At 43.9% G+C, this 23317-nt stretch overlaps 1 protein-coding gene across 4 annotated transcripts in view; it reads right to left on the bottom strand.

Annotated features, from left to right (window-relative positions):
* The window catches only part of LOC133488506 (neuropilin-1a-like), an 82984-nt gene that overhangs the window by 39930 nt on the left and 19737 nt on the right, over window positions 1-23317 (bottom strand). For 3 of the 4 annotated variants that reach the window (XM_061796440.1, XM_061796439.1, XM_061796441.1), the window contains 3 exons: window positions 12042-12269; window positions 9737-9907; window positions 8022-8188 (listed from right to left, as the gene is read on the bottom strand). In XM_061796440.1, the coding sequence (XP_061652424.1) occupies window positions 8022-8188; window positions 9737-9907; window positions 12042-12269 (566 nt within the window). Of the gene's footprint in view, window positions 1-8021; window positions 8189-9736; window positions 9908-12041; window positions 12270-14074; window positions 14175-23317 lie in introns of those variants that run through there. The other variant, XM_061796442.1, reaches the window with a different exon arrangement.

Genomic DNA, 23317 nt, shown 5'->3' with positions numbered 1-23317 from the left:
ACTTCCTGTTTCCGCCGCCATTGTGCGGCTTCCTCAATGAGTTCCTGTCCTGCAATCCTGCACAATGGGAGCAGGCCTCTAGACTGGCTCCGTCTCAGGGGCCAATCACGCTCAAAACTATTGTTGTAGTAATGAGATGGGTTTTTAATCTGTTGGATCCCTTGGACCTAGCAGGACGATATTGCAAATATCTGGATGTAGAAAGATCTATTCAGGATATTATTCAGGCAACTAAATCACCTTTTAGGGAGCTTTAACATACTCAGTCGGTTGCCTGAGACGTTGCACTTTTCAATTTTTCAGTTTTCTAACAGTGCTAGCACACAGCCAAAAACGGGTCCTATTATTCGTAACTATTTCGGGGAACTCGGCCACAATTCAGACTAAGCTAAAGAAATCACGGCTGCAGTAACCTATTTTTGTTGCCTACCTATTGTGTTAAAAACACTAGGCTACACTCAGGCTGAAATGTTGTAAATGTTTCTATTTACTCTACATTTACATGGACTCTCGTGAATATTGACTCTACAGTATTCTAAATTGATATCAACGTTCTTCTACCTGTACTCTATCTACTCTATTGTGATGTATTCTACTCCACCTGTACGTATAGCTACCCTACATCTATTTTATTCTACATCTACTCTCTCTCTCTCTACTCTCGCTCTCTCTCTCTGTCTCTCTCTCTCTCTCTATCCATCCATCCATCCATTTTCTACCGCTTATCCGGGTCGGGTCGCGGGGGCAGTAGCTTCAGCAGGGACGCCCAGACTTCCCTCTCCCCAGCCACTTCATCCAGCTCTTCCGGGGGGATCCCGAGGCGTTCCCAGGCCAGCCGAAGGATGTAGTCTCTCCAGCGTGTCCTGGGTCACCAGGGAGGCGCCCGGCAGGCATCCGAATCAGATGCCCCAGCCACCTCATCTGGCTTCTCTCAATGCGGAGGAGCAGGGGCTCTACTCTGAGATCCTCCCGGATGACCGAGCTTCTCACCCTATCTCTAAGGGAGAGCCCGGACACCCTGCGGAGGAAACTCATTTCGGCCGCTTGTATCCGGGATCTTGTTCTTTCGGTCACGACCCACAGCTCATGACCATAGATGAGGGTAGGAACGAAGATCGACCGGTAAATTGAGAGCTTCGCCTTTCGTCTTAGCTCTTTCTTTACCACAACGGACCGATACAAAGTCCGCATCACTGCAGACGCTGCACCGATCCGCCTGTCGATCTCCCGTTCCATTCTTCCCTCACTCGTGAACAAGACCCCAAGATACTTGAATTCCTCCACTTGGGGCAGGATCTCATCCCCACACTCTGCTTCCTCATGGGAAGGCGTGTCGGTGGAATTGAGGAGGTCTTCGAAGTATTCTCCCCACTGACTCACAACGTCCCGAGTCGAGGTCAGCTGCGCCCCATCCCCACTATACACAGTGTTGGTGGTGCACTGCTTTCCTCTCCTGAGACGTCGGATGGTGGACCAGAATTTCCTCGAAGCCGTCCGGAAGTCTTTCTCCATGGCCTCACCGAACTCCTCCCATGCCCGGGTTTTTGCTTCAGCGACCACCAGAGCTGCATTCCGCTTGGCCAGCCGGTACCCATCAGCTGCCTCAGGAGTCCCACAGGCCAAAAAGGCCAGATAGGACTCCTTCTTCAGCTTGACGGCATCCCTCACCGTTGGTGTTCACCAACGGGTTCGGGGATTGCCGCCACGACAGGCACCGACCACCTTACGGCCACAGCTCTGGTCGGCCGCCTCAGCAATGGAGGCGCGGAACATGGTCCACTCGGACTCGATGTCCCCCGCCTCCCCCGGAACATGAGCAAAGTTCTGTCGGAGGTGGGAGTTGAAACTCCTTCTGACAGGGGATTCTGCCAGACGTTCCCAATACGATTCTTCCCCCACCATCGGAGCCAACTCACCACCAGGTGGTGATCAGTTGACAGCTCCGCCCCTCTCTTCACCCGAGTGTCCAAGACATGCGGCCGCAAGTCCGATGACACGACCACAAAGTCGATCATTGAACTGCGACCTAGGGTGTCCTGGTGCCAAGTGCACGTGTGGACACCCTTATGCTTGAACATGGTGTTCGTTATGGACAAGTCCAATAACATAAGACCGCTCGGGTTCTGATCGGGGGGGCCGTTCCTCCCAATCACGCCCTTCCAGGTCTCACTGTCATTGCCCACGTGAGCATTGAAGTCCCCCAACAGAACAATGGAGTCCCCAGCGGGAGCGCTCTCCAGCACCCCCTCTAAGGACTCCAAAAAGGGTGGGTACTCTGAACTGCTGTTTGGTGCATAGGCACAAACAACAGTCAGGACCCGTCCCCCCACCCGAAGGCGGAGGGAGGCTACCCTCTCGTCCACCGGGGTGAACCCCAACGTACAGGCGCCGAGCCGGGGGGCAATAAGTATATCCACACCTGCTCGGCGCCTCTCACCATGGGCAACTCCAGAGTGGAAGAGAGTCCAACCCCCTCTCGAGAGGACTGGTACCAGAGCCCAAGGTGTGTGTGGAGGCGAGTCCGACTATATCGAGTCGGAACTTCTCGACCTCACACACCAGCTCGGGCTCCTTCCCTGCCAGAGAGGTGACATTCCACGTCCCTAGAGCCAGCTTCTGTAGCCGGGGATCGGATCGCCAAGGTCCCCGCCTTCGGCCACCGCCCAGCTCACACTGCACCCGACCCCTATGGCCCCTCCCACAGGTGGTGAGCCCATGGGAAGGGGGACCCACGTTACCATTTCGGGCTACCATGGGTGCAGGCCCGGCCACCAGGCGCTCGCCTTCGAGCCCCACCACCAGGCCTGGCTCCAGTGGTGGGGCCCGGTGGCCCGCGTCCGGGCAAGGGAAAACGAAGTCCATTGTTTGTCGTCATCATTAGGGGTCTTTGAGCCGTGCTTTGTCTGGTCCCTCACCTAGGACCTGTTTGTCATGGGTGACCCTGCCAGGGGCATAAAGCCCCAGACAACTTAGCTCCTAGGATCACTGGGACACACAAACCCCTCCACTACGACCCCTATCCATCCATCCAATCATTTTCTTTTACCGCTTATCCTCACTAGGGTCGCGGGCTGCTGGAGCCTATCCCAGCTATCTTCGGGCGGGAGGCAGGGTACACCCTGAACCGGTCGCCAGCCAATCGCAGGGCATATAGAAACAAACAACCATTCGCACTCACATTCACTCCTTCGGGCAATTTAGAGTCTTCAATCAACCTACCACGCATGTTTTTGGGGATGTGGGAGGCAACCGGAGTGCCCGGAGAAAACCCACCCAGCCACGGGGAGAACATGCAAACTCCACACAGGTGGGGACGGGATTTGAACCCCGGTCCGCAGAACTGTGGGGCAGATGTGCTAACCAGTCGTTCACCGTGCCGGCTCTCTCTCTCTCTCTCTCTCTCTCTCTCTCTCTCTTTATATATATATATATATATACATATACGGTGGGTATGGAAAGTATTCAGACGCCCTGAAATTCTACTGTATGCTACTCTACGTATACTCTCCAGCTACATCTACTCTATATCTACCTTATTCTACCTCTGGAGTTCAAAGACTAAGCTGAAGTATGGTAGTCATAATAGTTTGAGTATGGCATGTTAATATTTTCTTTTGATATTGTAACAGTATGTTCAACCAGATGTGTGAACAAGTTTCCAGAAAAAAATAACACACAATATCGATTGCATAACAAATAAAAGTGACTTAGGCAGAATATGTCATGATTTCGCTTACATATAAATACAAAGAAAGATAACCAGTAAAAGAGATACAAGATAAACAAAGATAAACCATAAGGTTTTTTTTTACTTTTCTTTAACATAACCAAGTTGTCACTTGTCTAACCGTATCCAAGTTTTATTGTCAATGTAAACCTTAACCAGGTTGTTTTACTTGTCTCCCTTAAACCAAAATCCCACATACTTGGGTATGCAGTCTGCCAAGTACTAGAGAGTCCAACTTTTCAACCTGGTTGAATGTTGGTGACATAGGCCGCAGATAACTTCATTAAGTTATTGTTGTATAGCTGGGTGACCTTTAGAGGTACAACGATTCATCAATTAATCACAAACTAATCAATTACCAAATTTATCGATAATGATTTTTGATAATCGATTAATAATTTAGAGTCCTATTCTAACTTAATGGAATTTCAGCCTCTCAATAGCAAATATTAATAATGATATTTATTGTAATAATAAAGCACTAAATAATTATATTTAATTTAATAATATATCAGAATATTTGTGTTTCATCAAAATAAGGCATTTGCAAATATATTTTACTTTAGAAAACAATTTTTGCCTTTTTTCTGACTGATGTCACAGAACAAACCACTAACTGAATCATAATCAATTTATGTTTATACATTTTCTGCACTGTGAATTTGGAACAATGTCGTGGATGGACATTTTTTGAAGTTTTTTTTTTTAACAATCTGATTCATTGATTAATTTAAAAAATAATCGAAAGATTAATTGATTTTTAAAATAATTGTTAGTTACAGCCCTAGTGCCCTTCAATAGGGATGGTTGCAAATGTGGAGTCTCACAGACAACATAAGCACATGAAGTCAAGGAGGCTACGCATGGAGTCACACTCCATTTGTGTGTTTCCTTCAACCGGGAATTTTGTTCTATGGTGACACCATGCTTCATGGTCAGATCTACAGTACATACGCGTTTGTGATGGTGGAATACTCATTTTGATAACCGCAGCTATTACTCCATATTATGACTTTTTCCATGTTTTGGCTGGCCCCTAGGACCGACTCCTCCCAGGCGTAACAATACCCATTTGTTACTGAAGCAAAGAAGCTCTAAGTGCTGCTCCTGTTTCTGCTTTCCTTTCACCTCTTCCCTCCTCTCCTGTTTCTCCCACACTCTGTTGAGGCATGTTTTGGGGCTGCAACGATTAATCAAATGACCTCACAAGCACATGTTATTGCATTTAACACTTTCACTGCCATTGGCGGCTTTAGAAGTCAAATATCCATGTTAACTGGGAAGGTTGGCAGTGAATGAGTTAATAATGCTAAATATTTTTTTATCCGATTGATCAATGCGATAATCTGTACAATATTTGATTCTAAAAATATGGAATGGCTGTAGCCCTCCCGTGTTTGCATCGCTATTATTTCTCGGGTATATAGTCCTCTAAGACAGCTGTCATGTTGACTTGGACAATGAATAAAGATCAGAATCAGCTCTGGAGGTTTTACAACCATTTCTTAATCAAACTGCTGTTGGGTGTCTGTCATTTCTTTCTTTCTTTCTTTCTTTCTTTCTTTCTTTCTTTCTTTCTTTCTTTCTTTCTTTCTTTCTTTCTTTCTCAAGTCTACTGTCATCTAAATCCTTCTCTAAGTCATTTTCTAAATTGGTATAAAGTTAATTTCGCGACTATGAACCAGAAGAAAATACAGTGCTGCTGAGTGTTAAGGGTAAACCATGTTAAATGGACAGGTTCACTATAAAAACTTAATCTTACCAAGAATACCTCTTGTACTTCTAGTGAAAATGTGTTATTTCTAGTCAAAACAAATCTCTTCACACTAAAAATAAAAAGCAAATATTTACTTAAGAATTTGCTTCAAACAAGCAACAAGTTAGTCCTTTTTTCTTGGGGGGGTGGACGTGTCTTATTTTAAGTGAAAAGAGATTTGTTTTGACTAGAAATGAGACAAAAGATTCTTGGATAGATTTTTTAGATTTCTTACACCACATGTAGCTTATACCTTGTCGTGGAAATGTGAATACGAATTCAAACACACAGTTCCTATTACCTTTGATTGACTGAAATTACATTTATTCACTGTCCAGAAAGTTGACGCTATCTTACCATATGAATCAAAGCAAATGGCTAATGTTTCTATTATTGTCAGCAAAGCCCTCTTTCTCATGCCATAAGCCATCTTCGTATGTAGCGGCAAAAAATGTGAGTATAGTGATTTTGGACTCTTAACAAATATTCTGATAGGCTGAGGACAGAGGCAACAGGCAGGGTGATGCAGCAGTGGTAGGAGAGTAAAGTTACCCAGCTATCACAATTTGACCAAAATAATGACTTAGACAATTATGCTATTAGGGTAACGATACACACTTTATTCTTTATTGATCCTATCCAACAAAATGATGGTCATTCAGCAAGTTTTTTTTTAACCATAAAGCAGTGCCATAAAGCAACAGTGCTTGGGGATATGTGGTCTTTTACATGTTTGAAAACACTGTAAGACTGACATTTTATAGAATTGGGTTCTTCATGATTAACGTCTACATCAGGGTGTTCAAACCTTTTGCAAAGAGGGCCAGATTTGGTCAGATGAAAATGTATGGGGGCCGACCATTTGGCCTGACAGTTGACTGAAATTTTTTAGAAACATGTATTTATTGATTTTGTTTTAACAAATCACATTCCAGTGCATTTTCACAAAGAATAGTATAGTGACTATACTATTCTGTCATCTAATTTGACTATAGTATTGTCAAATCAGATGACAGAAATTTGACCAAACTGTGGTTTGATCATCACAAAAAATCAATTCACTGAGACTCGTAGCTCGCCTTTGTAGAATTTTCATTTGAGTCATAGGCTCTTGTGAAAAAGCGCTGCTGTGCTATCAAAACAGCTTCCAGTGCTTCGGCGCGTTTGTTCGCCGTTGGCTTGTCGTAGTTAGCATGTTTCGTCTGGTAGTGCCTCTTAATATTAAATTCTTTGAAAACAGCCACAGTCTCTTGGCAAATTAGGCAGACACAGTTGTTTTGTATGTCAGTGAAAAAATCCACTTGTCCTGGACACGGCGGCCCTCGTTGGCAATTTTCCTCTTTTTAGTTTCAGTTGCCATTTTAGAAATGGGGTAAAAACATACCACAGGGGTAAAAGTTCACACAGGGGTCACGCGACGAGAGTGCGGCCACAGGTCTACTGTCACCCTCTGGTGAAATATAAAATGGCTTTTTTTTGTATGTGTGTATTGTTTACTGTGGTAAACTGTGCTGGCGGGCCACATATGATTGATTTTATGACATGATGCTTGGGGCCGGAGGAAATTTGGACACGGGCCGGATTTGGCCCGCGGGCCGGACTTTGGGCATGCCTAGTCTACATCAACAATGATAACACTGTATCGAATATGCTCATATTTTTAATACAGTGTTATTATGGGGTGTTGTGTGTAGAATTTTGAGGTGAAAAATATTTGTAACATTTTGGAATAAGGCTGGGACGTGGGACAAGTGAAGCGCTGTGAATACTTTCCTGATGCACTGTAAATTAAATGTTATTTTGAATGAAAGTGTAAGACTATAAACCTGACGTGACATATGTGAGTAAACAGGGACGAGCACAAGCGCAGACAATGTGGAGGCGGCACCTTTGTCATGAAATTTTCATGCTGATTTTCCACTCTAACGTGCAGGGGAAATGCTGCAAATGAGTGAACAATGGCCACGTTTCACATCAACAATGTTCTCGCCGCATGTGAACAAAATCTCTGCGGTGGGTTCAAGCTGAGGACCAGCCAAAACATGACATCATTACTCATTTTGTTTTTTTATTTTGGGAGTGGGGGCATGCCCGACTCCACTTTGAGAGCCAAGCCTTAGTTTAAAACCCTATCCATGGGTTGACATCCTAACCCTTACTTGCTAATTTGAAACCCTAACATTTGATTGAAACACTCATTTGAAACCATAACCCTGGTTTGAAACCCTACTTTGAACCTCAAATCCTGACTTGAAAAATGAGTTTGAATGGCTTAAAACCCAACTTTGAAGCTCAATACTTGGCTTGAAACCCTACTTTGAACCTCAGACCCGGGCTTGAAACCTTACTTTGAAACTCTAACACTGGCTTGAAACCCTAATTTCAAACCTTAACCTCCATGTGACCTAACCTTACACCAGGCTTAAAACCCTAACCCCTGTTTGAAACCCATAAACTCTCACCTCAATGTGAGACCTTATTTTAACCTGACTTGAAATCATAACTCGAAAACTACAATCTGAGGGCGGAGGCACGGACCTGGATCCACTCGCGTACGGTGTCATCTGACGGCGTCCATCCGTTCTCGTGATAGTTGAGGCGAGAGCGTTCCGGTGACCAGTTGTTGTTGTACTGCGATGAGGCGCTGATCTGCTCCGAGGAAATCTCGCCTGACTCCATCCCCAGAGGCTCCGAGCACAAGAAGGCTGAAACAAGCACACAGTGGCCATGGTTAGCCTGTTACCTTGGCCAAGGCTTCAACATTTTTCATCAGGTCCTTGCACACCCACCTCAATTTGGGTGAAAGGTACCAAGGCAGAATGCAAGGCCCAAGCAGGCCATGTTTTTGTTTGTTTTGTGTTATTTGTTGGCGGCAGAATTATTGTATTTCTCTGGAATAGACAAAGCAATGAATGGCTTGACATCTTATGAAACCGTAGCCCTTGTTTGAAACTAATTTGAAACCTTCACCCAGGGGTGAAACCCAAACCTTGACTTGACACCTTACTATAAAACCCTAACTATTCTTCAAAACCTTTACTCAGGCTTGTTTGAAAACTCAACCACAGCTTGAAACTCCACTGTGTAACCATAACCCTCACATGACGCCTACGTTGAAACCCTAGCCCTTGTTTAAAACCTTATAAAAAAAAAAAAGGGCATCTTTTCTATTCGCATTCCAAAGGAAGGCCAACGAGGTCCAAAGTGCACAAGGCTTCCGAGGAGAGCTTGTTGTTTTTGGCAGCACGTGCACTGCAGCGTGCGTGAAAAAACAACAAGTCATCAAGTCAAGATGACATGAATGAGATGGATGAGACGCTGCTCCGAAAGTGATGAATATGATGTCGAAGGCATTGGAGACATTGCACAAATAGAAAAGACAAGATGGATGATGTAATACTTACACTTTCTCACTAAATAAACAAGAAAACAAAGTTAAAAAAACAACAACATTTCGCTCAACAAACAAGACAGCCCGGGACCTCTCTTGAAACCCTTCTCTGAATCCCTAGCCCTTTTTTGCAACCCTAATCCAGAAACTCTACTTTGAAACCTTAACCCTGGCTTGAATTCATGATTTGAAACCCTAAAAAGGGCTTCAAACCCTAATTTGACACCCTAACCCTGACTTGAAACTCTACTTTTAAAGCCTAACCCTTGTTTGAAATCCGACTCTGAAACCTTAACCTTTGTTTGGAAACCCCATCCATGGTTTAAAATCTTAAACCTGACTTGAAACCCTAATTGTAATTCCTAAATTTGTCTTAAAACCATGTTTTGAAACTAACCCTAATCCTGGTTTAGAACTCTAATTTGAAATCTTAATTTTGGCTTGAAACCCTATTCTGAAATCCTAACCCTTGTTTGGAATCCTAATGCAGCCTACAAACTCCACTTTGAAACTTCAACCCTGTCTTGAAACCATAATTTGAAACCGTAAAAGTGAAGCCCTAATTTTACAACCGAACTCTGACTTGAATCCCTACTTTGAAACCCCAACCCTAGTTTGAACGCTCTTCCATGGCTTGAAAGCCTCACATGAAACCCTACTTTGAAACCCCAACCCTGGATTGAAATCCTGATTTGAAGCCCTAATTTTAGCATCAAACCCTACTATGAAACCCTAATACTAGTTTGAAACCCTATTCATGGCTTGAAATCCTAAACTCTAACATGAAACGTTAACTCATGTTTAATATTTAAACCCCGGCTTGAACCCCCAGTTTGAAACTCTACTGTAAGCGTGCGGTCACCATTTTGCCCGTTTCCTTGGGGGAGGCTGGTGTCCCTGATGGTGTAGTTGGCAGAGAAGCCCTCCCTGGTGATGGCCGTGTCAGTGGTGATGGTCATGGACAGGATGCCCGTGTAGGAGATGACGCGGCCCGGGGATGTCTGGCCGCAGTAGCGCCCGATGTGGGGACCCACTGAGGATGGGGAGGAGCAAAATGCCAACGTTAGCGTTTTATTTGGATTTTTGGAGTGTTTTAAACCGTAATCCTGGTTTGGCACTTTACTTTGAAACTCAAACACTTAACCCAGGTTTGAAACCATACATGAAATCCATACCCTGGTTTGACACATGATTTTGAAACCTAAACCCTCCTAATCCTAACCTTGGTTTAAAACCATACTTTGAAATCGTAACCCTGGATTTAAAGCATACTTTGAAACCCCACTCATGTCTAACCCTTACTTGAAACCCTACATTGAGAACCTTAACTCTGGCTGGAAACCCCACTTTGAGACCCGAATGCTGGCTTGAAACCCCTTTTTTGAAACCGTAATCCAGTCTTCAAAACCTACTTCAAACCCCTACTAGAGCTAGCACTGTGCTTGATTTAGGGATGTGATAATTGTACATTAATTTAGATTAATGCTACGATAGTGTTTTTTAACACTTTTTTCTTTAAACATGCTCTTCATAACATCATTTATCATCATAAAAAAATAATCCTAAAAAAATGTCATCATCATCATTAGCATGGTTTGTATGACAGCTCGTGGCATCATCTTTACATTGTCACACTGGCAACTCCGCTAATCTGCCAGGATTAACGTTGCCATCGCCGCCAGCTGCGAGTAATGCCATCCACAGTCTGTGACGGATTATATCTGGAATTACGGCATCTTTATCTCGAGCCTGGCGTTAACTTCGCCAGCCTGCATGTTGTTGGTGATGTAACAATTACACACTGAAAAAGAAGCTGAAGAAGACAAACTGCGTTAATTCGTTTTTTATTACTACACTTAGTAACCATTTTTTTCTGGGGGGAAAAAGCATCTATTTTTCTTAAATAATTACACTTATTACCCATTGTTTTATCGTGAAGGGAAAGAGGAGGCGTCTATTTGGCGAGGTATTTATTTTTCTCAGTTCCAGACACTACCAGTTGTTTTTCTGGTTGGGAAAGGGAATGCATCTATTTGAGGGAGGACTTTATTTATCTTAATTTATTTTACTACTCGGCACGGTGGATGACTGGTTAGAGCGTCAGCCTCACAGTTCTGAGGACCCGGGTTCAATCCCCGGCCCCGCCTGTGTGGAGTTTGCATGTTCTCCCCGTGCCTGCGTGGGTTTTCTCCGGGTACTCCGGTTTCCTCCCACATCCCAAAAACATGCATGAATTGGAGACTCTAAATTGCCCGTAGGCATGACTGTGAGTGCGAATGGTTGTTTGTTCCTATGTGCCCTGCGATTGGCTGGCAACCAGTTCAGGGTGTACCCCGCCTCCTGCCCGATGACAGCTGGGATAGGCTCCAGCACGCCCGCGACCCTAGTGAGGAGAAGCGACTCAGAAAATGGATGGATGGATGGATATTTTACTACTTTTTTTTGATAAGAAAGGGGACACATCGATTAAAGAGGTTACACATACTACCATTTTTTCCCCAGACAGCTAATGGTTGGTGTCTATTGGAGGGAGGCATTACTTACCTTAATTACACATTACTAGTTTGGATGTTCTCCCCGTGCCTGTGTGGGTTTTCTCCAGGTACTCCGGTTTCCTCCCACATCCCAAAAACATGCATGGTAGGTTAATTGAAAACTCTAAATTGCCCATAGGTGTGAACGTGAGTGCGAATGGTTGTTTGTTTATATGTGCCCTGCGATTGGCTGTCGACCAGTTCAGGGTGTACCCCACCTCTCGTCCGAAGATAGCTGGGATAGGCTCCAGCACGCCTGTGACCCTTGTGAGGATAAGCGGTATGGGAAATGAATAAATGACACATATTACCATTTATTTCTCCTGTTGGCAAAAGGGACGTATCTGTTTGGGGGAGGTATGTATTTTTCTTAAATAATTACACTTACTACCCATTATTTTATTGTGAAGGGAAAGAGGAGGCGTCTATTTGCAGAGATATTTATTTTTATCAATTACAGTTGTTTTTCTTAATGAGAAAGGGGACACATCTAATAACGAGGCATCTATTTATCTTTATTACACAAATCTATTTGAGAGAAGTGTGTATTTTACACTTACTACCCATTTCCCCCCCAATGGCTAAGGGGAGATGTTTATTTGAGGGAGGCGTTAATCAGAAATATCTCCCAACCTGCGGGGAATCCGTCCCAGATCTCCAAGCAGTCAAAGCGACACAGCGCCCCCGGTGGCGGCGTCGTGTCGGGCTCCATGTCGAAGCTGTCGAACTCCACCAAGATCTCGGACATCTTGGGCGCGAAGATCATGAAGGTGCACTCCAGGTTGTTGGGGTACTTGTCGGGGTAGCCCGGCGTGCTAATGACCCCCGCGGGAGCCGTGAAGTTCCTGGAACATTCCTGACCTGTTGGGGAGGAGACGGGAAGGAATGTTTTTATTTTGGGGAGGTGGGGAGTTTAAAGCGTCAAAGTGTGTTTGGTGGGTAACAAATTGTCACTGGGGTGATGGTGTGACCTGCCAGAGGGTCAACACGTTTCCACATAAATTTCACTTTGCCTTATAATTGGGGGAAGCACCTCTTATTTACAGTAGCTCTTGTGATGACAGAAATAATGCCGCTGGCTATTGCTGCTGTTCACATTCACATCTGCATCTAGTATTCATTCATCCATCCATCCATTTTTTGGACCGCTTTATCCGCACAAGGGTCGCGGGCGTGCTGGAGCCTATCCCAGCTGTCTTCGGGCGAGAGCCGGGGTACACCCTGAATTGGTTGCCAGCAAATCGCAGGGATATAGTATTCTATCCAGCCATCCATTTTCAACATCGCTTATCCTGGTTAGGGTCGCGGGACGCTGGAGCCTATGCCAGCTGACTTCGGGTGAAAGGCGGACTACACCCTGAACTGGTCGCCAGTCAGTCGCAGGGCACATATAGACACTGACAACCATTCGCACTCAAATTCACACCGTCACTGAGTGGGAACTGAACCCACGCTGCCTGCACCAAACTCAGGCGAGTGTTCCACTACACCATCAGTGACTTATAGTATTCTATTCATATTTTATTAAATATGTATAGTTGTCACTCCACTATTTCATTCTGAACTGCTTATATACAGGTACTGTATATCTCAATTAATAAAAATATAGTAGAAAAGACCATTTATTTCAGTACTCATACTGTACATTATATAATAGATTCCTTAACCAGTTCCTGCCTAATTTCTACATTAAAAATCATTTCCATTGTTTCTTCATATACTAGTTTCTAGGGGTTTCGTTTGCTGGGAGCTATAATCATCAATATTTGTGTGTAGTGCATCTCTATAATATGATTTTCACTTTTTGAATTGAACTACCTAACCAAATTAAGCTTTTGACACTATTGTAATTTTATTTAGATGTAACTGTATATTACTGGTAGTTGTAATTATAGAGGCACGGTCGCCGACTGTTTAGAGCGTCAGCCTCACAGTTCTGAGGACCCGGGTTCAATCCCCGGCCCCGCCTGTGTGGAGTTTGCATGTTCTCCCCGTGCCTGGATGGGTTTTCTCCGGGCGCTCCGGTTTCCTCCCACATCCCAAAAACATGCATAAATTGGAGAATCTAAATTGCCCGTAGGTGAGAATGTGATTGCGAATGGTTGTTTGTTTGTATGTTCCCTGCGATTGGCTGGCAACCAGTTCAGGGTGTACCCCGCCTCCTGCCCGATGATAGCTGGGATAGGCTCCAGCACGCCCGCAAACCTTGTGAAGATAAGCGGCTCAGAAAATGGATGGATGGATGTAATTATAGATTTTTTTGGGGACATACAATGCTACTGACTATTCCTCCTGTTGTTCAAATTAATTTCTGTACATATAGTTGCACAGTATTTACTTATTACGTACTGCTTATACTGTGTGCACCATGACTATTTATTTACTCATGTATAGTTTTTTTTCTAAATACAACACTGCTGACTAGTCTTGCTTCTTTTGACACTAATTTCTGTATAGTGCCTTTTTTACATTTGTATCTTTTTTGTGAAATATAACGTTGCTGACTTGATTCTTGCTGCTTTTCACATTCACTCTCATATATTTTTCTAGCAATCAACTTCTTAAACACCTAACCTACAATTCCATTACAACATGCTGGCAATTTTTTGACTTGAGTTTGTTGTCACATTTCTGTGGGGCCAATTATACATTACTCGTGCACTCACTGTAGTAGTCTCGCCACGCTGCACTATTTGCATATCTGTTGTTGACCAATAATGGCCACTCATGCCAGAGTATCATCTGCTCCATTTGCACACTGGTGGAGGAGTATCTGCAACATTTGCACAATCAACATTGTCCCAGATTATCGCACTACTCGCTTGAAGTCTCGGCGCCCTTTGCACAATGGTCATTGCAACGGACTATTGCAATATTAGTCTTTCGAATTGCTCTAAGTGCTAGAGGACTCTGCATCTTTTTGCACAATTGTAAAAAAATAAAAATAAATAATGATAATAGCATCCCTTTATTGCTCAGTGACTGTTTTTTGTCAATGTCTTTATGTCTCAAAAGTGTTCTCTGTCAATTGACTGTCTGTTGTCGTACTACAGCGGCTCCAACTACCGGAGACAAATTCCTTTTTTGGACATACTTGGCAAATAAAGATGATTCTGATATAGTATTTACTCATTATGTACTGCTTAGACCAGGTGTGTCAAACTCATTTTGTCGCGAGCAACATTGTAGTCACGGTTTCCCTCAGAGGGCCGTTGACTGTGAAACCATATAACTGTTTAGTCACCTCATAATACTATTACATACACACAACAAATTGATGGATACGTAGTTTTGAAATCAGAAGTCAAGGGTAATAGTTTGTTCAACTTAGTTACTGTAAACAGAAAATGCTTGCAATAGCTCAACAATACTATTTATTGTCTGAGAATTTGAGCAAGAATCATCTGTGTCAACTTCCAAAGTTGTATTATATATTTATATATTTTATATATTATATATTTACTGACACATATATTTATTTGCTACATACAATATGATGCTGTTCACATTCACATCTGTGTATACTCTATACAGTAGTATCTATTATGTATTCAATAAGAAGCAGTCTCAAATGTGGCTGGCTATTCTTGCTCCTGTTCACATTTACTAGTATCTACGTAGATTACCATTATTCGTGTGGTCCCTTTCTACAAAAACCTCTGCAACTCCATTTATGTGCATTGTTCACTGTTTTGTCCCCGGCCCCCGGTGGAGCGTCTGTGTTTGTGTTGACACTGACTGAAGATGTGGAGACAGCTTTTGATAGACTCTGCCGACACACAACCACACACACAGACGTAGACAAAAACAAAGAAACAAACAAAGACAGACACACCACTGTGTGGTGCCGTAGTGCTGTAATTTAAGATAACTGCACATCGTAATGGGACTTTTATTATCACTGAAAAGTCACAAGTGATGACATGTCTGACGTTATTTACCCTACCAGGTTCTAGTCTACCTTGTTGTTATTAGCAGCTTTATTCTTTTATGTCTTACCTGTCTCGTGGGGTGGTGCTGTTCTGATTAGCAACTGAAACATTCTCTCTCACTGGAGTCAACTGAAAATGTTTTTGTCATTAATGACGCTGTATCCACAAAACGTGAGCTCGTCTTTAACACCGCAGATTCACAAAAAGACTCCATACATCTGAGAGACTGGTTTACGTTCCTCGCTAAGTGCTGCTGTTTTGGTTAGCAATGGAAACATTTCCTCTTTAATACTCACTTTTCAGAGTTTAGTAGAAAAACTCATTGTCATTAAAGAAGCGGTAAAGAGAGATCATCTTGAATACAACGCAGGGAACTGGTTTACAATAAGACCTTTTCCGTGCTGCAGATTTCGTTAGCAACGGGCTCAATTAACTCTTTATTCATGTGTGTAAATGATAGCCTCCATGACATGAGATAGCAGGTTTCATGCTTCATCTATTTTAAGTGGAGGTCGCACCTGGGTGACAGACATTTTATTTGGTCATATTTCCTGTGTGTGTTTGTGTGTGTGTATATAGGATGTAATGCGGCGACAAACAGGTTGCATTTTGTTATATTTATTTTGAGCCCTTTACATCCAGCGCTGAGCCCGTCTCCGTGGTCAATTCGCATTATCTTTCCTCATCATTCACCATTTTAACGACCCCCACCTGTGTCATGGAGTGTGTGCATGTGAGTCACGTTCACATGGGGGACACTTGAATGGGTCTTGGCCTAGTTTTAGGGCCCGCTGCTGAGATGTTGAAGCTCAAAGTTAGTTGGTAACACACAATTTCTCGGGTGAGTTGAGCAGCATGTGATGCTTCCAAAGATGTGTCGTTGTGTGTGTGTGTGTGTGTGTGTGTGTGGGTGTGTGTGTGCGTGCGTGTGTGTGTGTGTGTGTGTGTGTGTGTAGTACTTGAGAGGAGTCACACTTGCGGCTTGTTTCCCAGCAGGAATGTTCACTTTAATGTGTGACTCATCATGCAGTAGCAGACCATCCACTGAGTGTTTTTAATGTTCTTTTTTTTTTTTTTTTTTTTTAGTCCTCACTACATCGCACATTTGTCGTCAAATATACCGCAATTGTTGTTAAATATATATTTTATAATGCTAAGTGTTTATGTTTGTGTTCCATGACCAGACTGTAGAGGTGTTCACAATTAATTGCCAATTAAACTAACTAACTATTTTGATAATCAAATCAGTTAAAGTAATTGCTTAACGTAAAATTGTCCAAATCCTCTGATTTCAGCCTCTCAACAGTAAATACTCTCTTATTTCTGTAGTTCTTCATGAAAGCAGACTCATTATCTGTTGTGTTTGAAGGACCTCTCTAATGCCATTTGCACAAATTTGGCAGATTATTATATATTATCATTTCAAACTGCTCTAAACTGCTAGAGGACTCTGCATCATTTGCACAATTATCAGAAATAAATTAAATAAATAAGTGACTCGATCAATCAATAAATAAATAAACAAATTTAACAAATAAGTTGTATTAGCATTACCGCATTACCAGTAACCTTTCATTGCTCAGTGACTCTCCGTACTGTGTTTTATGTTTTTACATCTCAAATGTATTTTTTTTTTCTCAAATGGCTGTCTGTTGTCATACTAAAGCGGCTCCAACTACCAATTCCTTGTGCGTTTTTGACATACTTGGCAAATAAAGATGATTCTGATTCAGATGCTGTGAACATTGGTACTTATTCCATAGTTCTGGACTTCTGATGATGTCTGCCATAGGAATTCCCCCCAAAATAGACTCCGTAGCAAGTTTAGCCTTGTTTTCTAATGAAATATTAGATTTTCAGCCTGTCACAGCCTTCTGACATGTCAGGTGCAGGAGGCAAGGACATTTCCTCACTGAACTACTAACTGTTCTGCCGTGTAATTTTCACATATATTGAAAGTCTGGATGTTTTTTTTTAGACAAAAACAAGTGAAAATAGTGATGGAAAAAGATTTTAGTTGGCTTGTTTTTGTAAAAAATCAATCGTTGAAATACCTCTTTGAAGAAAGAAGACAGCCACATCATCCCACATGAGTTAAGTGCTTGCGGATGACTCTCTGCCTACATAAACAAGTTTTGTCAGCTCAATGTATTGATCGTATCACTAATAGGGTTGGGCATCGAGAATCGAGAACCGATTGGAACCAGGACTAACGTCCCGGTTCTCCTGGAATCGTTTAAAAATTTCGGTTCCCTGTTTCGATGCCTACAGAAGAAGAAGTGGCGAAAACCAACGAAGAAGAATGTGCACGAAGATGTGGTTGTGCCTAATGGCGGCGATGGCGAACAAAAGTGTGTCTTAACTTTGTTAAAATGAATGACCGGTCGCCTCAGTGCAACACTTGGAATAATAATCGGTATTCCGTTGCCCGTACTCAGCCTCTCCTCCTCACAAAAAGAAAGAAGGAAGAGTAGAAGAGGCAAGTGTGGTGGACCAGGATGTGGCAATGATTAGTCAGGGGGAATTTAGAAAGGCATTATTAAAGAGGATGAAAAATGGAAATGCAGTTGGTTCTGATGACATACCTGTGGAGGTATGGAAGCATATAGAAGAGGTGGCTGTGGAGTTTTTGACCAGCTTGTTCAACAGAATTGTAGCGGGTGAGAAGATGCCTGAGGAATGGAGGAAAAGTGTGCTGGTGCCCAATTTTAAGAACAAGGGTGATGTGCAGAGCTGTGGGAACAATAGAGGAATAAAGCTGATGAGCCACATAATGAAGTTATGGGAAAGAGTAGTGGACGCTAGACTCAGGACAGAAGTGAGTATTTGCGAGCAACAGTATGGTTTCATGCCTAGAAAGAGTACCACAGATGCATTATTTGCCTTGAGGGTGTTGATGGAAAAGTACAGAGAAGGTCAGAAGGAGCTACATTGCGTCTTTGTAGATCAAGAGAAAGCCTTTGACAGAGTACCCAGAGAGGAACTGTGGTCCTACATGCGGAAGTCTGGAGTGGCAGAGAAGTATGTTAGAATAATACAGGACATGTATGAGGGCAGCAGAACAGTGGTGAGGTGTGCTGTAAGTGTGACAGAAGAATTTAAAGTGGCGGTAGGACTGCATCAGGGATCAGCCCTGAGGCCCCTTCCTGTTTGCAGTGGTGATGGATAGGCTGACAAATGAGGTTAGACTGGAATCCCCATGGACCATGATGTTCGCAGATGACATTGTGATCTGCAGTAAAAGCAGGGAGCAGGTGGAGGAACAGTTAGAAAGGTAGAGACATGCACTGGAAAGCAGAGGAATGAAGATTAGCCAAAGACAGAATCTATGTGCATGAATGAGAGGGAAGGTGGGGGAAGAGTGAGGCGACAGGGAGAAGAGATAGCGACGGTGGAGGACTTTAAAATACTTGGGGTCAACAGTCCAGAGCAATTGTGAGTGTGGTCAGGAAGTGAAGAAACGGGTCCAACCAGGTTGGAACGGGTGGAAGAAGGTGTCAGGTGTGTTATGAAACAGAAGAGTCTCTGCTAGGATGAAGGGCAAAGTTTATAAAACAGTGGTGAGGCCAGCCATGATGTACGGATTAGAGACAGTGGCACTGAAGAGACAACAGGAAGCAGAGCTGGAGGTGGCGGAAATGAAGATGTTGAGGTTCTCTCTAGGAGTGACCAGGTTGGATAGGATTAGAAATGAGCTTATCAGAGGGACGGCCAAGGTTAAATATTTTCGAGACAAAGTTAGAGAGAGCAGACTTCGATGGTTTGGACACGTCCAGAGGAAAGATAGTGAGTGTATTGGTAGAAGGGTGATGAGGATGAAGCTGCCAGGCAAGAGAGCTAGAGGGAGATCAAAGAGAAGGTTGATGGATGTAGTGAGGGAATCCATGAGGGCAGTTGGTGTTACAGAGGAGGATGCAGGAGATCGGAGGACATAAAAGGAGGACGCGCTGTGGCGACCCCTAACAGGACAAGCCAATAGGAAAAGAAGAAGTCCACAGAATAATTGATTCTAAAAATATACAATAGCGGCTTCTTAACCGATGTGTCTGCTGCATGGGCTGCATGAACAGACCCTCACACTATTGGCATGTAATCAGGTGGTTTGAAGATGAAGTGCTGCCTGCCTAATGGAAAATATAATCCATGCTGTCTTTGTGGGAGCTCTGGTGTGCTTTGAAGTTTGCACTTGACTTTTTTAGACGAGTCTTAAAAGTGCTGTCCCCTCAAAAGATTCATTTCAGCAAGAGAAATAAAATGTAATTCTTCATCCTTGGGCTATTTATATCATATATAAGAAAGCATGTCACAGACATGTTATTAACACATCTGTTTTAAATGTTTTAAATTGTGACAAAAATTGCACAATATGTCTCCTTTGGTATTATCCTGTTTTTTGTGCAAATAGAGCGGGTTTGCTCCGGGTACTCCGGTTTCCTCCCACATCCCAAAAACATGCATTGTGGGTTAATTGAAGACTCTAAATTGCCCGTAGGCGTGAATGTGAGTGCGAGTGGTTGTTTGTTTATATGTGCCCTGCGATTGGCTGACGACCAGTTCAGGGTGCTTTGTGTCGCATTAAGTAAGGAAATAAAACGGCACACTTAAAAGTGATATGCTTTAATGTAAACAATGAGAATTTTGATTTTCCATCCATCCATCCATCTACCGCTTATCCGAGGTCGGGTCGCGGGGGCAGTAGCTTCAGCAGGGACGCCCAGACTTCCCTTTCCCCAGCCACTTCATCCATCTCTTCCGGGGGGACCCTGAGGCGTTCCCAGGACAGCCGAAGGATGTAGTCTCTCCAGCATGTCCTGGGTCGTCCCCGGGGTCTCCTCCCGGTGGGACGTGCCCGGAACACCTCACCAGGGAGGCGTCTGGGAGGCATCCGAATCAGATGCCCCAGCCACCTCATCTGGCTCCTCTCGATGTGAAGGAGTAACGGCTCTACTCTGAGATCCTCCCGGATGACCGAGCTTCTCACCCTATCTCTAAGGGAGAGCCCGGACACCCTGCGGAGGAAACTCATTTCGGCCGCTTGTATCCGGGATCTCGTTCTTTCGGTCACGACCCACAGCACATGACCATAGGTGAGGGTAGGAACGTAGATCGGCCGGTAAGTCGAGAGCTTCGCCTTTCGGCTTAGCTCCTTCTTTACCACAATGGATCGATACAAAGTCCGCATCACTGCAGACGCTGCACCGATCCGCCTGTCGATCTCCCGTTCCATTCTTCCATCACTCGTGAACAAGACCCCAAGATACTTGAACTCCTCCACTTGGGGTAGGATCTCATCCCCGACCTGGAGATGGCACGCGACCCTTTTCCGACTGAGGACCATGGGCTCAGATTTGGAGGTGCTGATTCTCATCCCAGCCGCTTCACACTCGGCTGCGAACTGCTCCAATGAGAGTTGGAGGTCACGGCTTGATGAAGCCAACAGAACCACATCATCTGCAAAAAGCAGAGATGCAATACTGAGGCCACCAAACTGGACCCCCTCTACGCCTCGGCTGCGCCTAGAAATTCTGTCCATAAAAGTTATGAACAGAATCGGTGACAAAGGGCAGCCTTGGCGGAGTCCAACCCTCACCGGAAACGAGTCCGACTTACTGCCGGATATGCGGCCCAAACTCTGACTCCGGTCGTACAGGGACCGGACAGCCCGTATCAGGGGGTTCGGTACCCCATACTCCCGAAGCACCCCCCACAGGACCACCCGAGGTACACGGTCGAACGCCTTCTCCAAGTCCATAAAACACATGTAGACTGGTTGGGCGAACTCCCATGCACCCTCGAGGACCCTGCCAAGGGTGTAGAGCTGGTCCACTGTTCCACGGCCAGGACGAAAACCACACTGCTCCTCCTGAATCTTGGATTCAACTTCCCGACGGACCCTCCTCTCCAGCACCCCTGAATAGACCTTACCAGGGAGGCTGAGGAGTGTGATCCCCCTGGAGTTGGAACACACCCTTCGGTCCCCCTTTTTAAAAAGGGGGACCACCACCCCAGTCTGCCAATCCAGAGGCACTGTCCCCGATGTCCACGCGATGTTGCAGAGGCGTGTCAACCAGGACAGCCCTACAACATCCAGAGCCTTGAGGAACTCCGGGCGAATCTCATCCACCCCTGGGGCCTTGCCACCGAGGAGCTTTTTAACCACCTCGGCGACCTCAACCCCAGAGATAGGAGAACCCGCCTCAGAGAACCCAGACTCTGCTCCCTTATGGGAAGGCGTGTCGGTGGAATTGAGGAGGTCTTCGAAGTATTCTCCCCACCGGCTCACGACGTCCCGAGTCGAGGTCAGCAGCGCCCCATCCCCACTATACACAGTGTTGATGGTGCACTGCTTTCCCCTCCTGAGACGTCGGATGGTAGACCAGAATTTCCTCGAAGCTGTCCGGAAGTCTTTCTCCATGGCCTCACCGAACTCCTCCCATGCCCGAGTTTTTGCTTCCGCGACCACCAAAGCTGCATTCCGCTTTGCCAGCCGGTACCCATCAGCTGCCTCAGGAGTCCCACAGGCCAAAAAGGCCCGATAGGACTCCTTCTTCAGCTTGACGGCATCCCTCACCATTGGTATTTTGATTTTCACAATTTATTTTTTCTTAATTGCTGGTTTCTATTATAACACTATATCTAGCACTGTTTTCTGTATCACTGTTTTTAATATTTATTTTGCAACAATGGGATTTTATGATGTTTTTTTTTTCCTCCAACACTGTTTTGATGATATTTTTCTGTATTTCTTTGTATTTTCTTTTATGTTGTAAACAGCTCCAGACTGAATGAAATTTAAACGAAAACTGCGAGCAGGAAATTTTCCAATAAATTAAACAATGAAATGAATATAATATATAACAGCTTAAATGTTTTCCTTACAGGAAAGTGCAACATTAATTTGTGTTTTGGGGGAAGTGCAACTTGAATTGTTCGTCTTCTTTTCAATAGTTTGTCTTCTTCTTAGGAAAGCGCAACAACAAAAGTGCATCTTGTGTTTTATTAAAGGGCAACGTCAATCGTTGGTCTTGTTACAGGAAAGTGCAATATAATTAGTTTGTCTTCTTTTTCGAAAAAAAAGCAGCATCACAAGTTTAACTTCTTTTTAGGAATGTGCAACATCAATAGCCTCTCTTCTTAGTAGTCATAGTAGTAATAGTAGTAGTATTTTTATTCGGTCATCATATAGCAACATATTTCACAATGCAGACAAGTTTTTAGAAACGTACTATAGTTTGTCTTCTTTTCAGGTATATGTGAAACATCAATAGATAAATACTAAATACTTGTATTAGCTGAACGTAAGCTAACCATCCTAGCAAGAAACCATTTTTGATGGAAAATGTTAATATCATTTGATATCATTTGTTCCCGTTTAAGCAAAATAAATCATATCCAGTAGTCGACATCATCAGTCATGTCGATCCACTGAAGTAAACTGTGTAAAACTGAAATATGAATGAGGCAACATAGTGAGCATTTTGAACTTTAAGTCAACATTCACACGCACAGTCCTACTTTTTCTACACCGCTGCATTCATTTTCAGGTCATCCCTGCTGCGTTCAAGGACAACCCTTAGCTTAACGAGGCTGGGGTCCTGCTACACACGCACACACTCATGCACACATACTTCCTCATCAAAGAAATATAGTCAAATACCTATATCTAATCAAAAGTCTGCATTAATATCTTTATAAAAGCAGACTTTAGGTTATTAGATGGGATGGTGCACCTAATGGAGTGTCGAGTGAGACTTGTTAATTGTAAGTATGTAAATGATATTTCATAAGTGGCGGCCTGGGGAATGCAGGATGGATCCCAAAGGATGCAAAGGAAACGCTAGTGGGAGACGTTGGCATTCCTTCGAGCTCGTTAATCACGTTCAGTCAATGTGACCACAGGAACAACTAATACAAACACATGCTATTTTCCACATTCTTCATTCTCTTCTTTTACGTAATGTTGAAGGTTTGTATTCT

The sequence above is a fragment of the Phyllopteryx taeniolatus genome, chromosome 14 (genome assembly GCF_024500385.1).
Source record: "Phyllopteryx taeniolatus isolate TA_2022b chromosome 14, UOR_Ptae_1.2, whole genome shotgun sequence".
Taxonomy (NCBI): Eukaryota; Metazoa; Chordata; class Actinopteri; order Syngnathiformes; family Syngnathidae; genus Phyllopteryx; species Phyllopteryx taeniolatus.
Note: the sequence above shows the minus strand (reverse complement) of the source record. Positions and strands in the feature narration are given on the sequence as shown.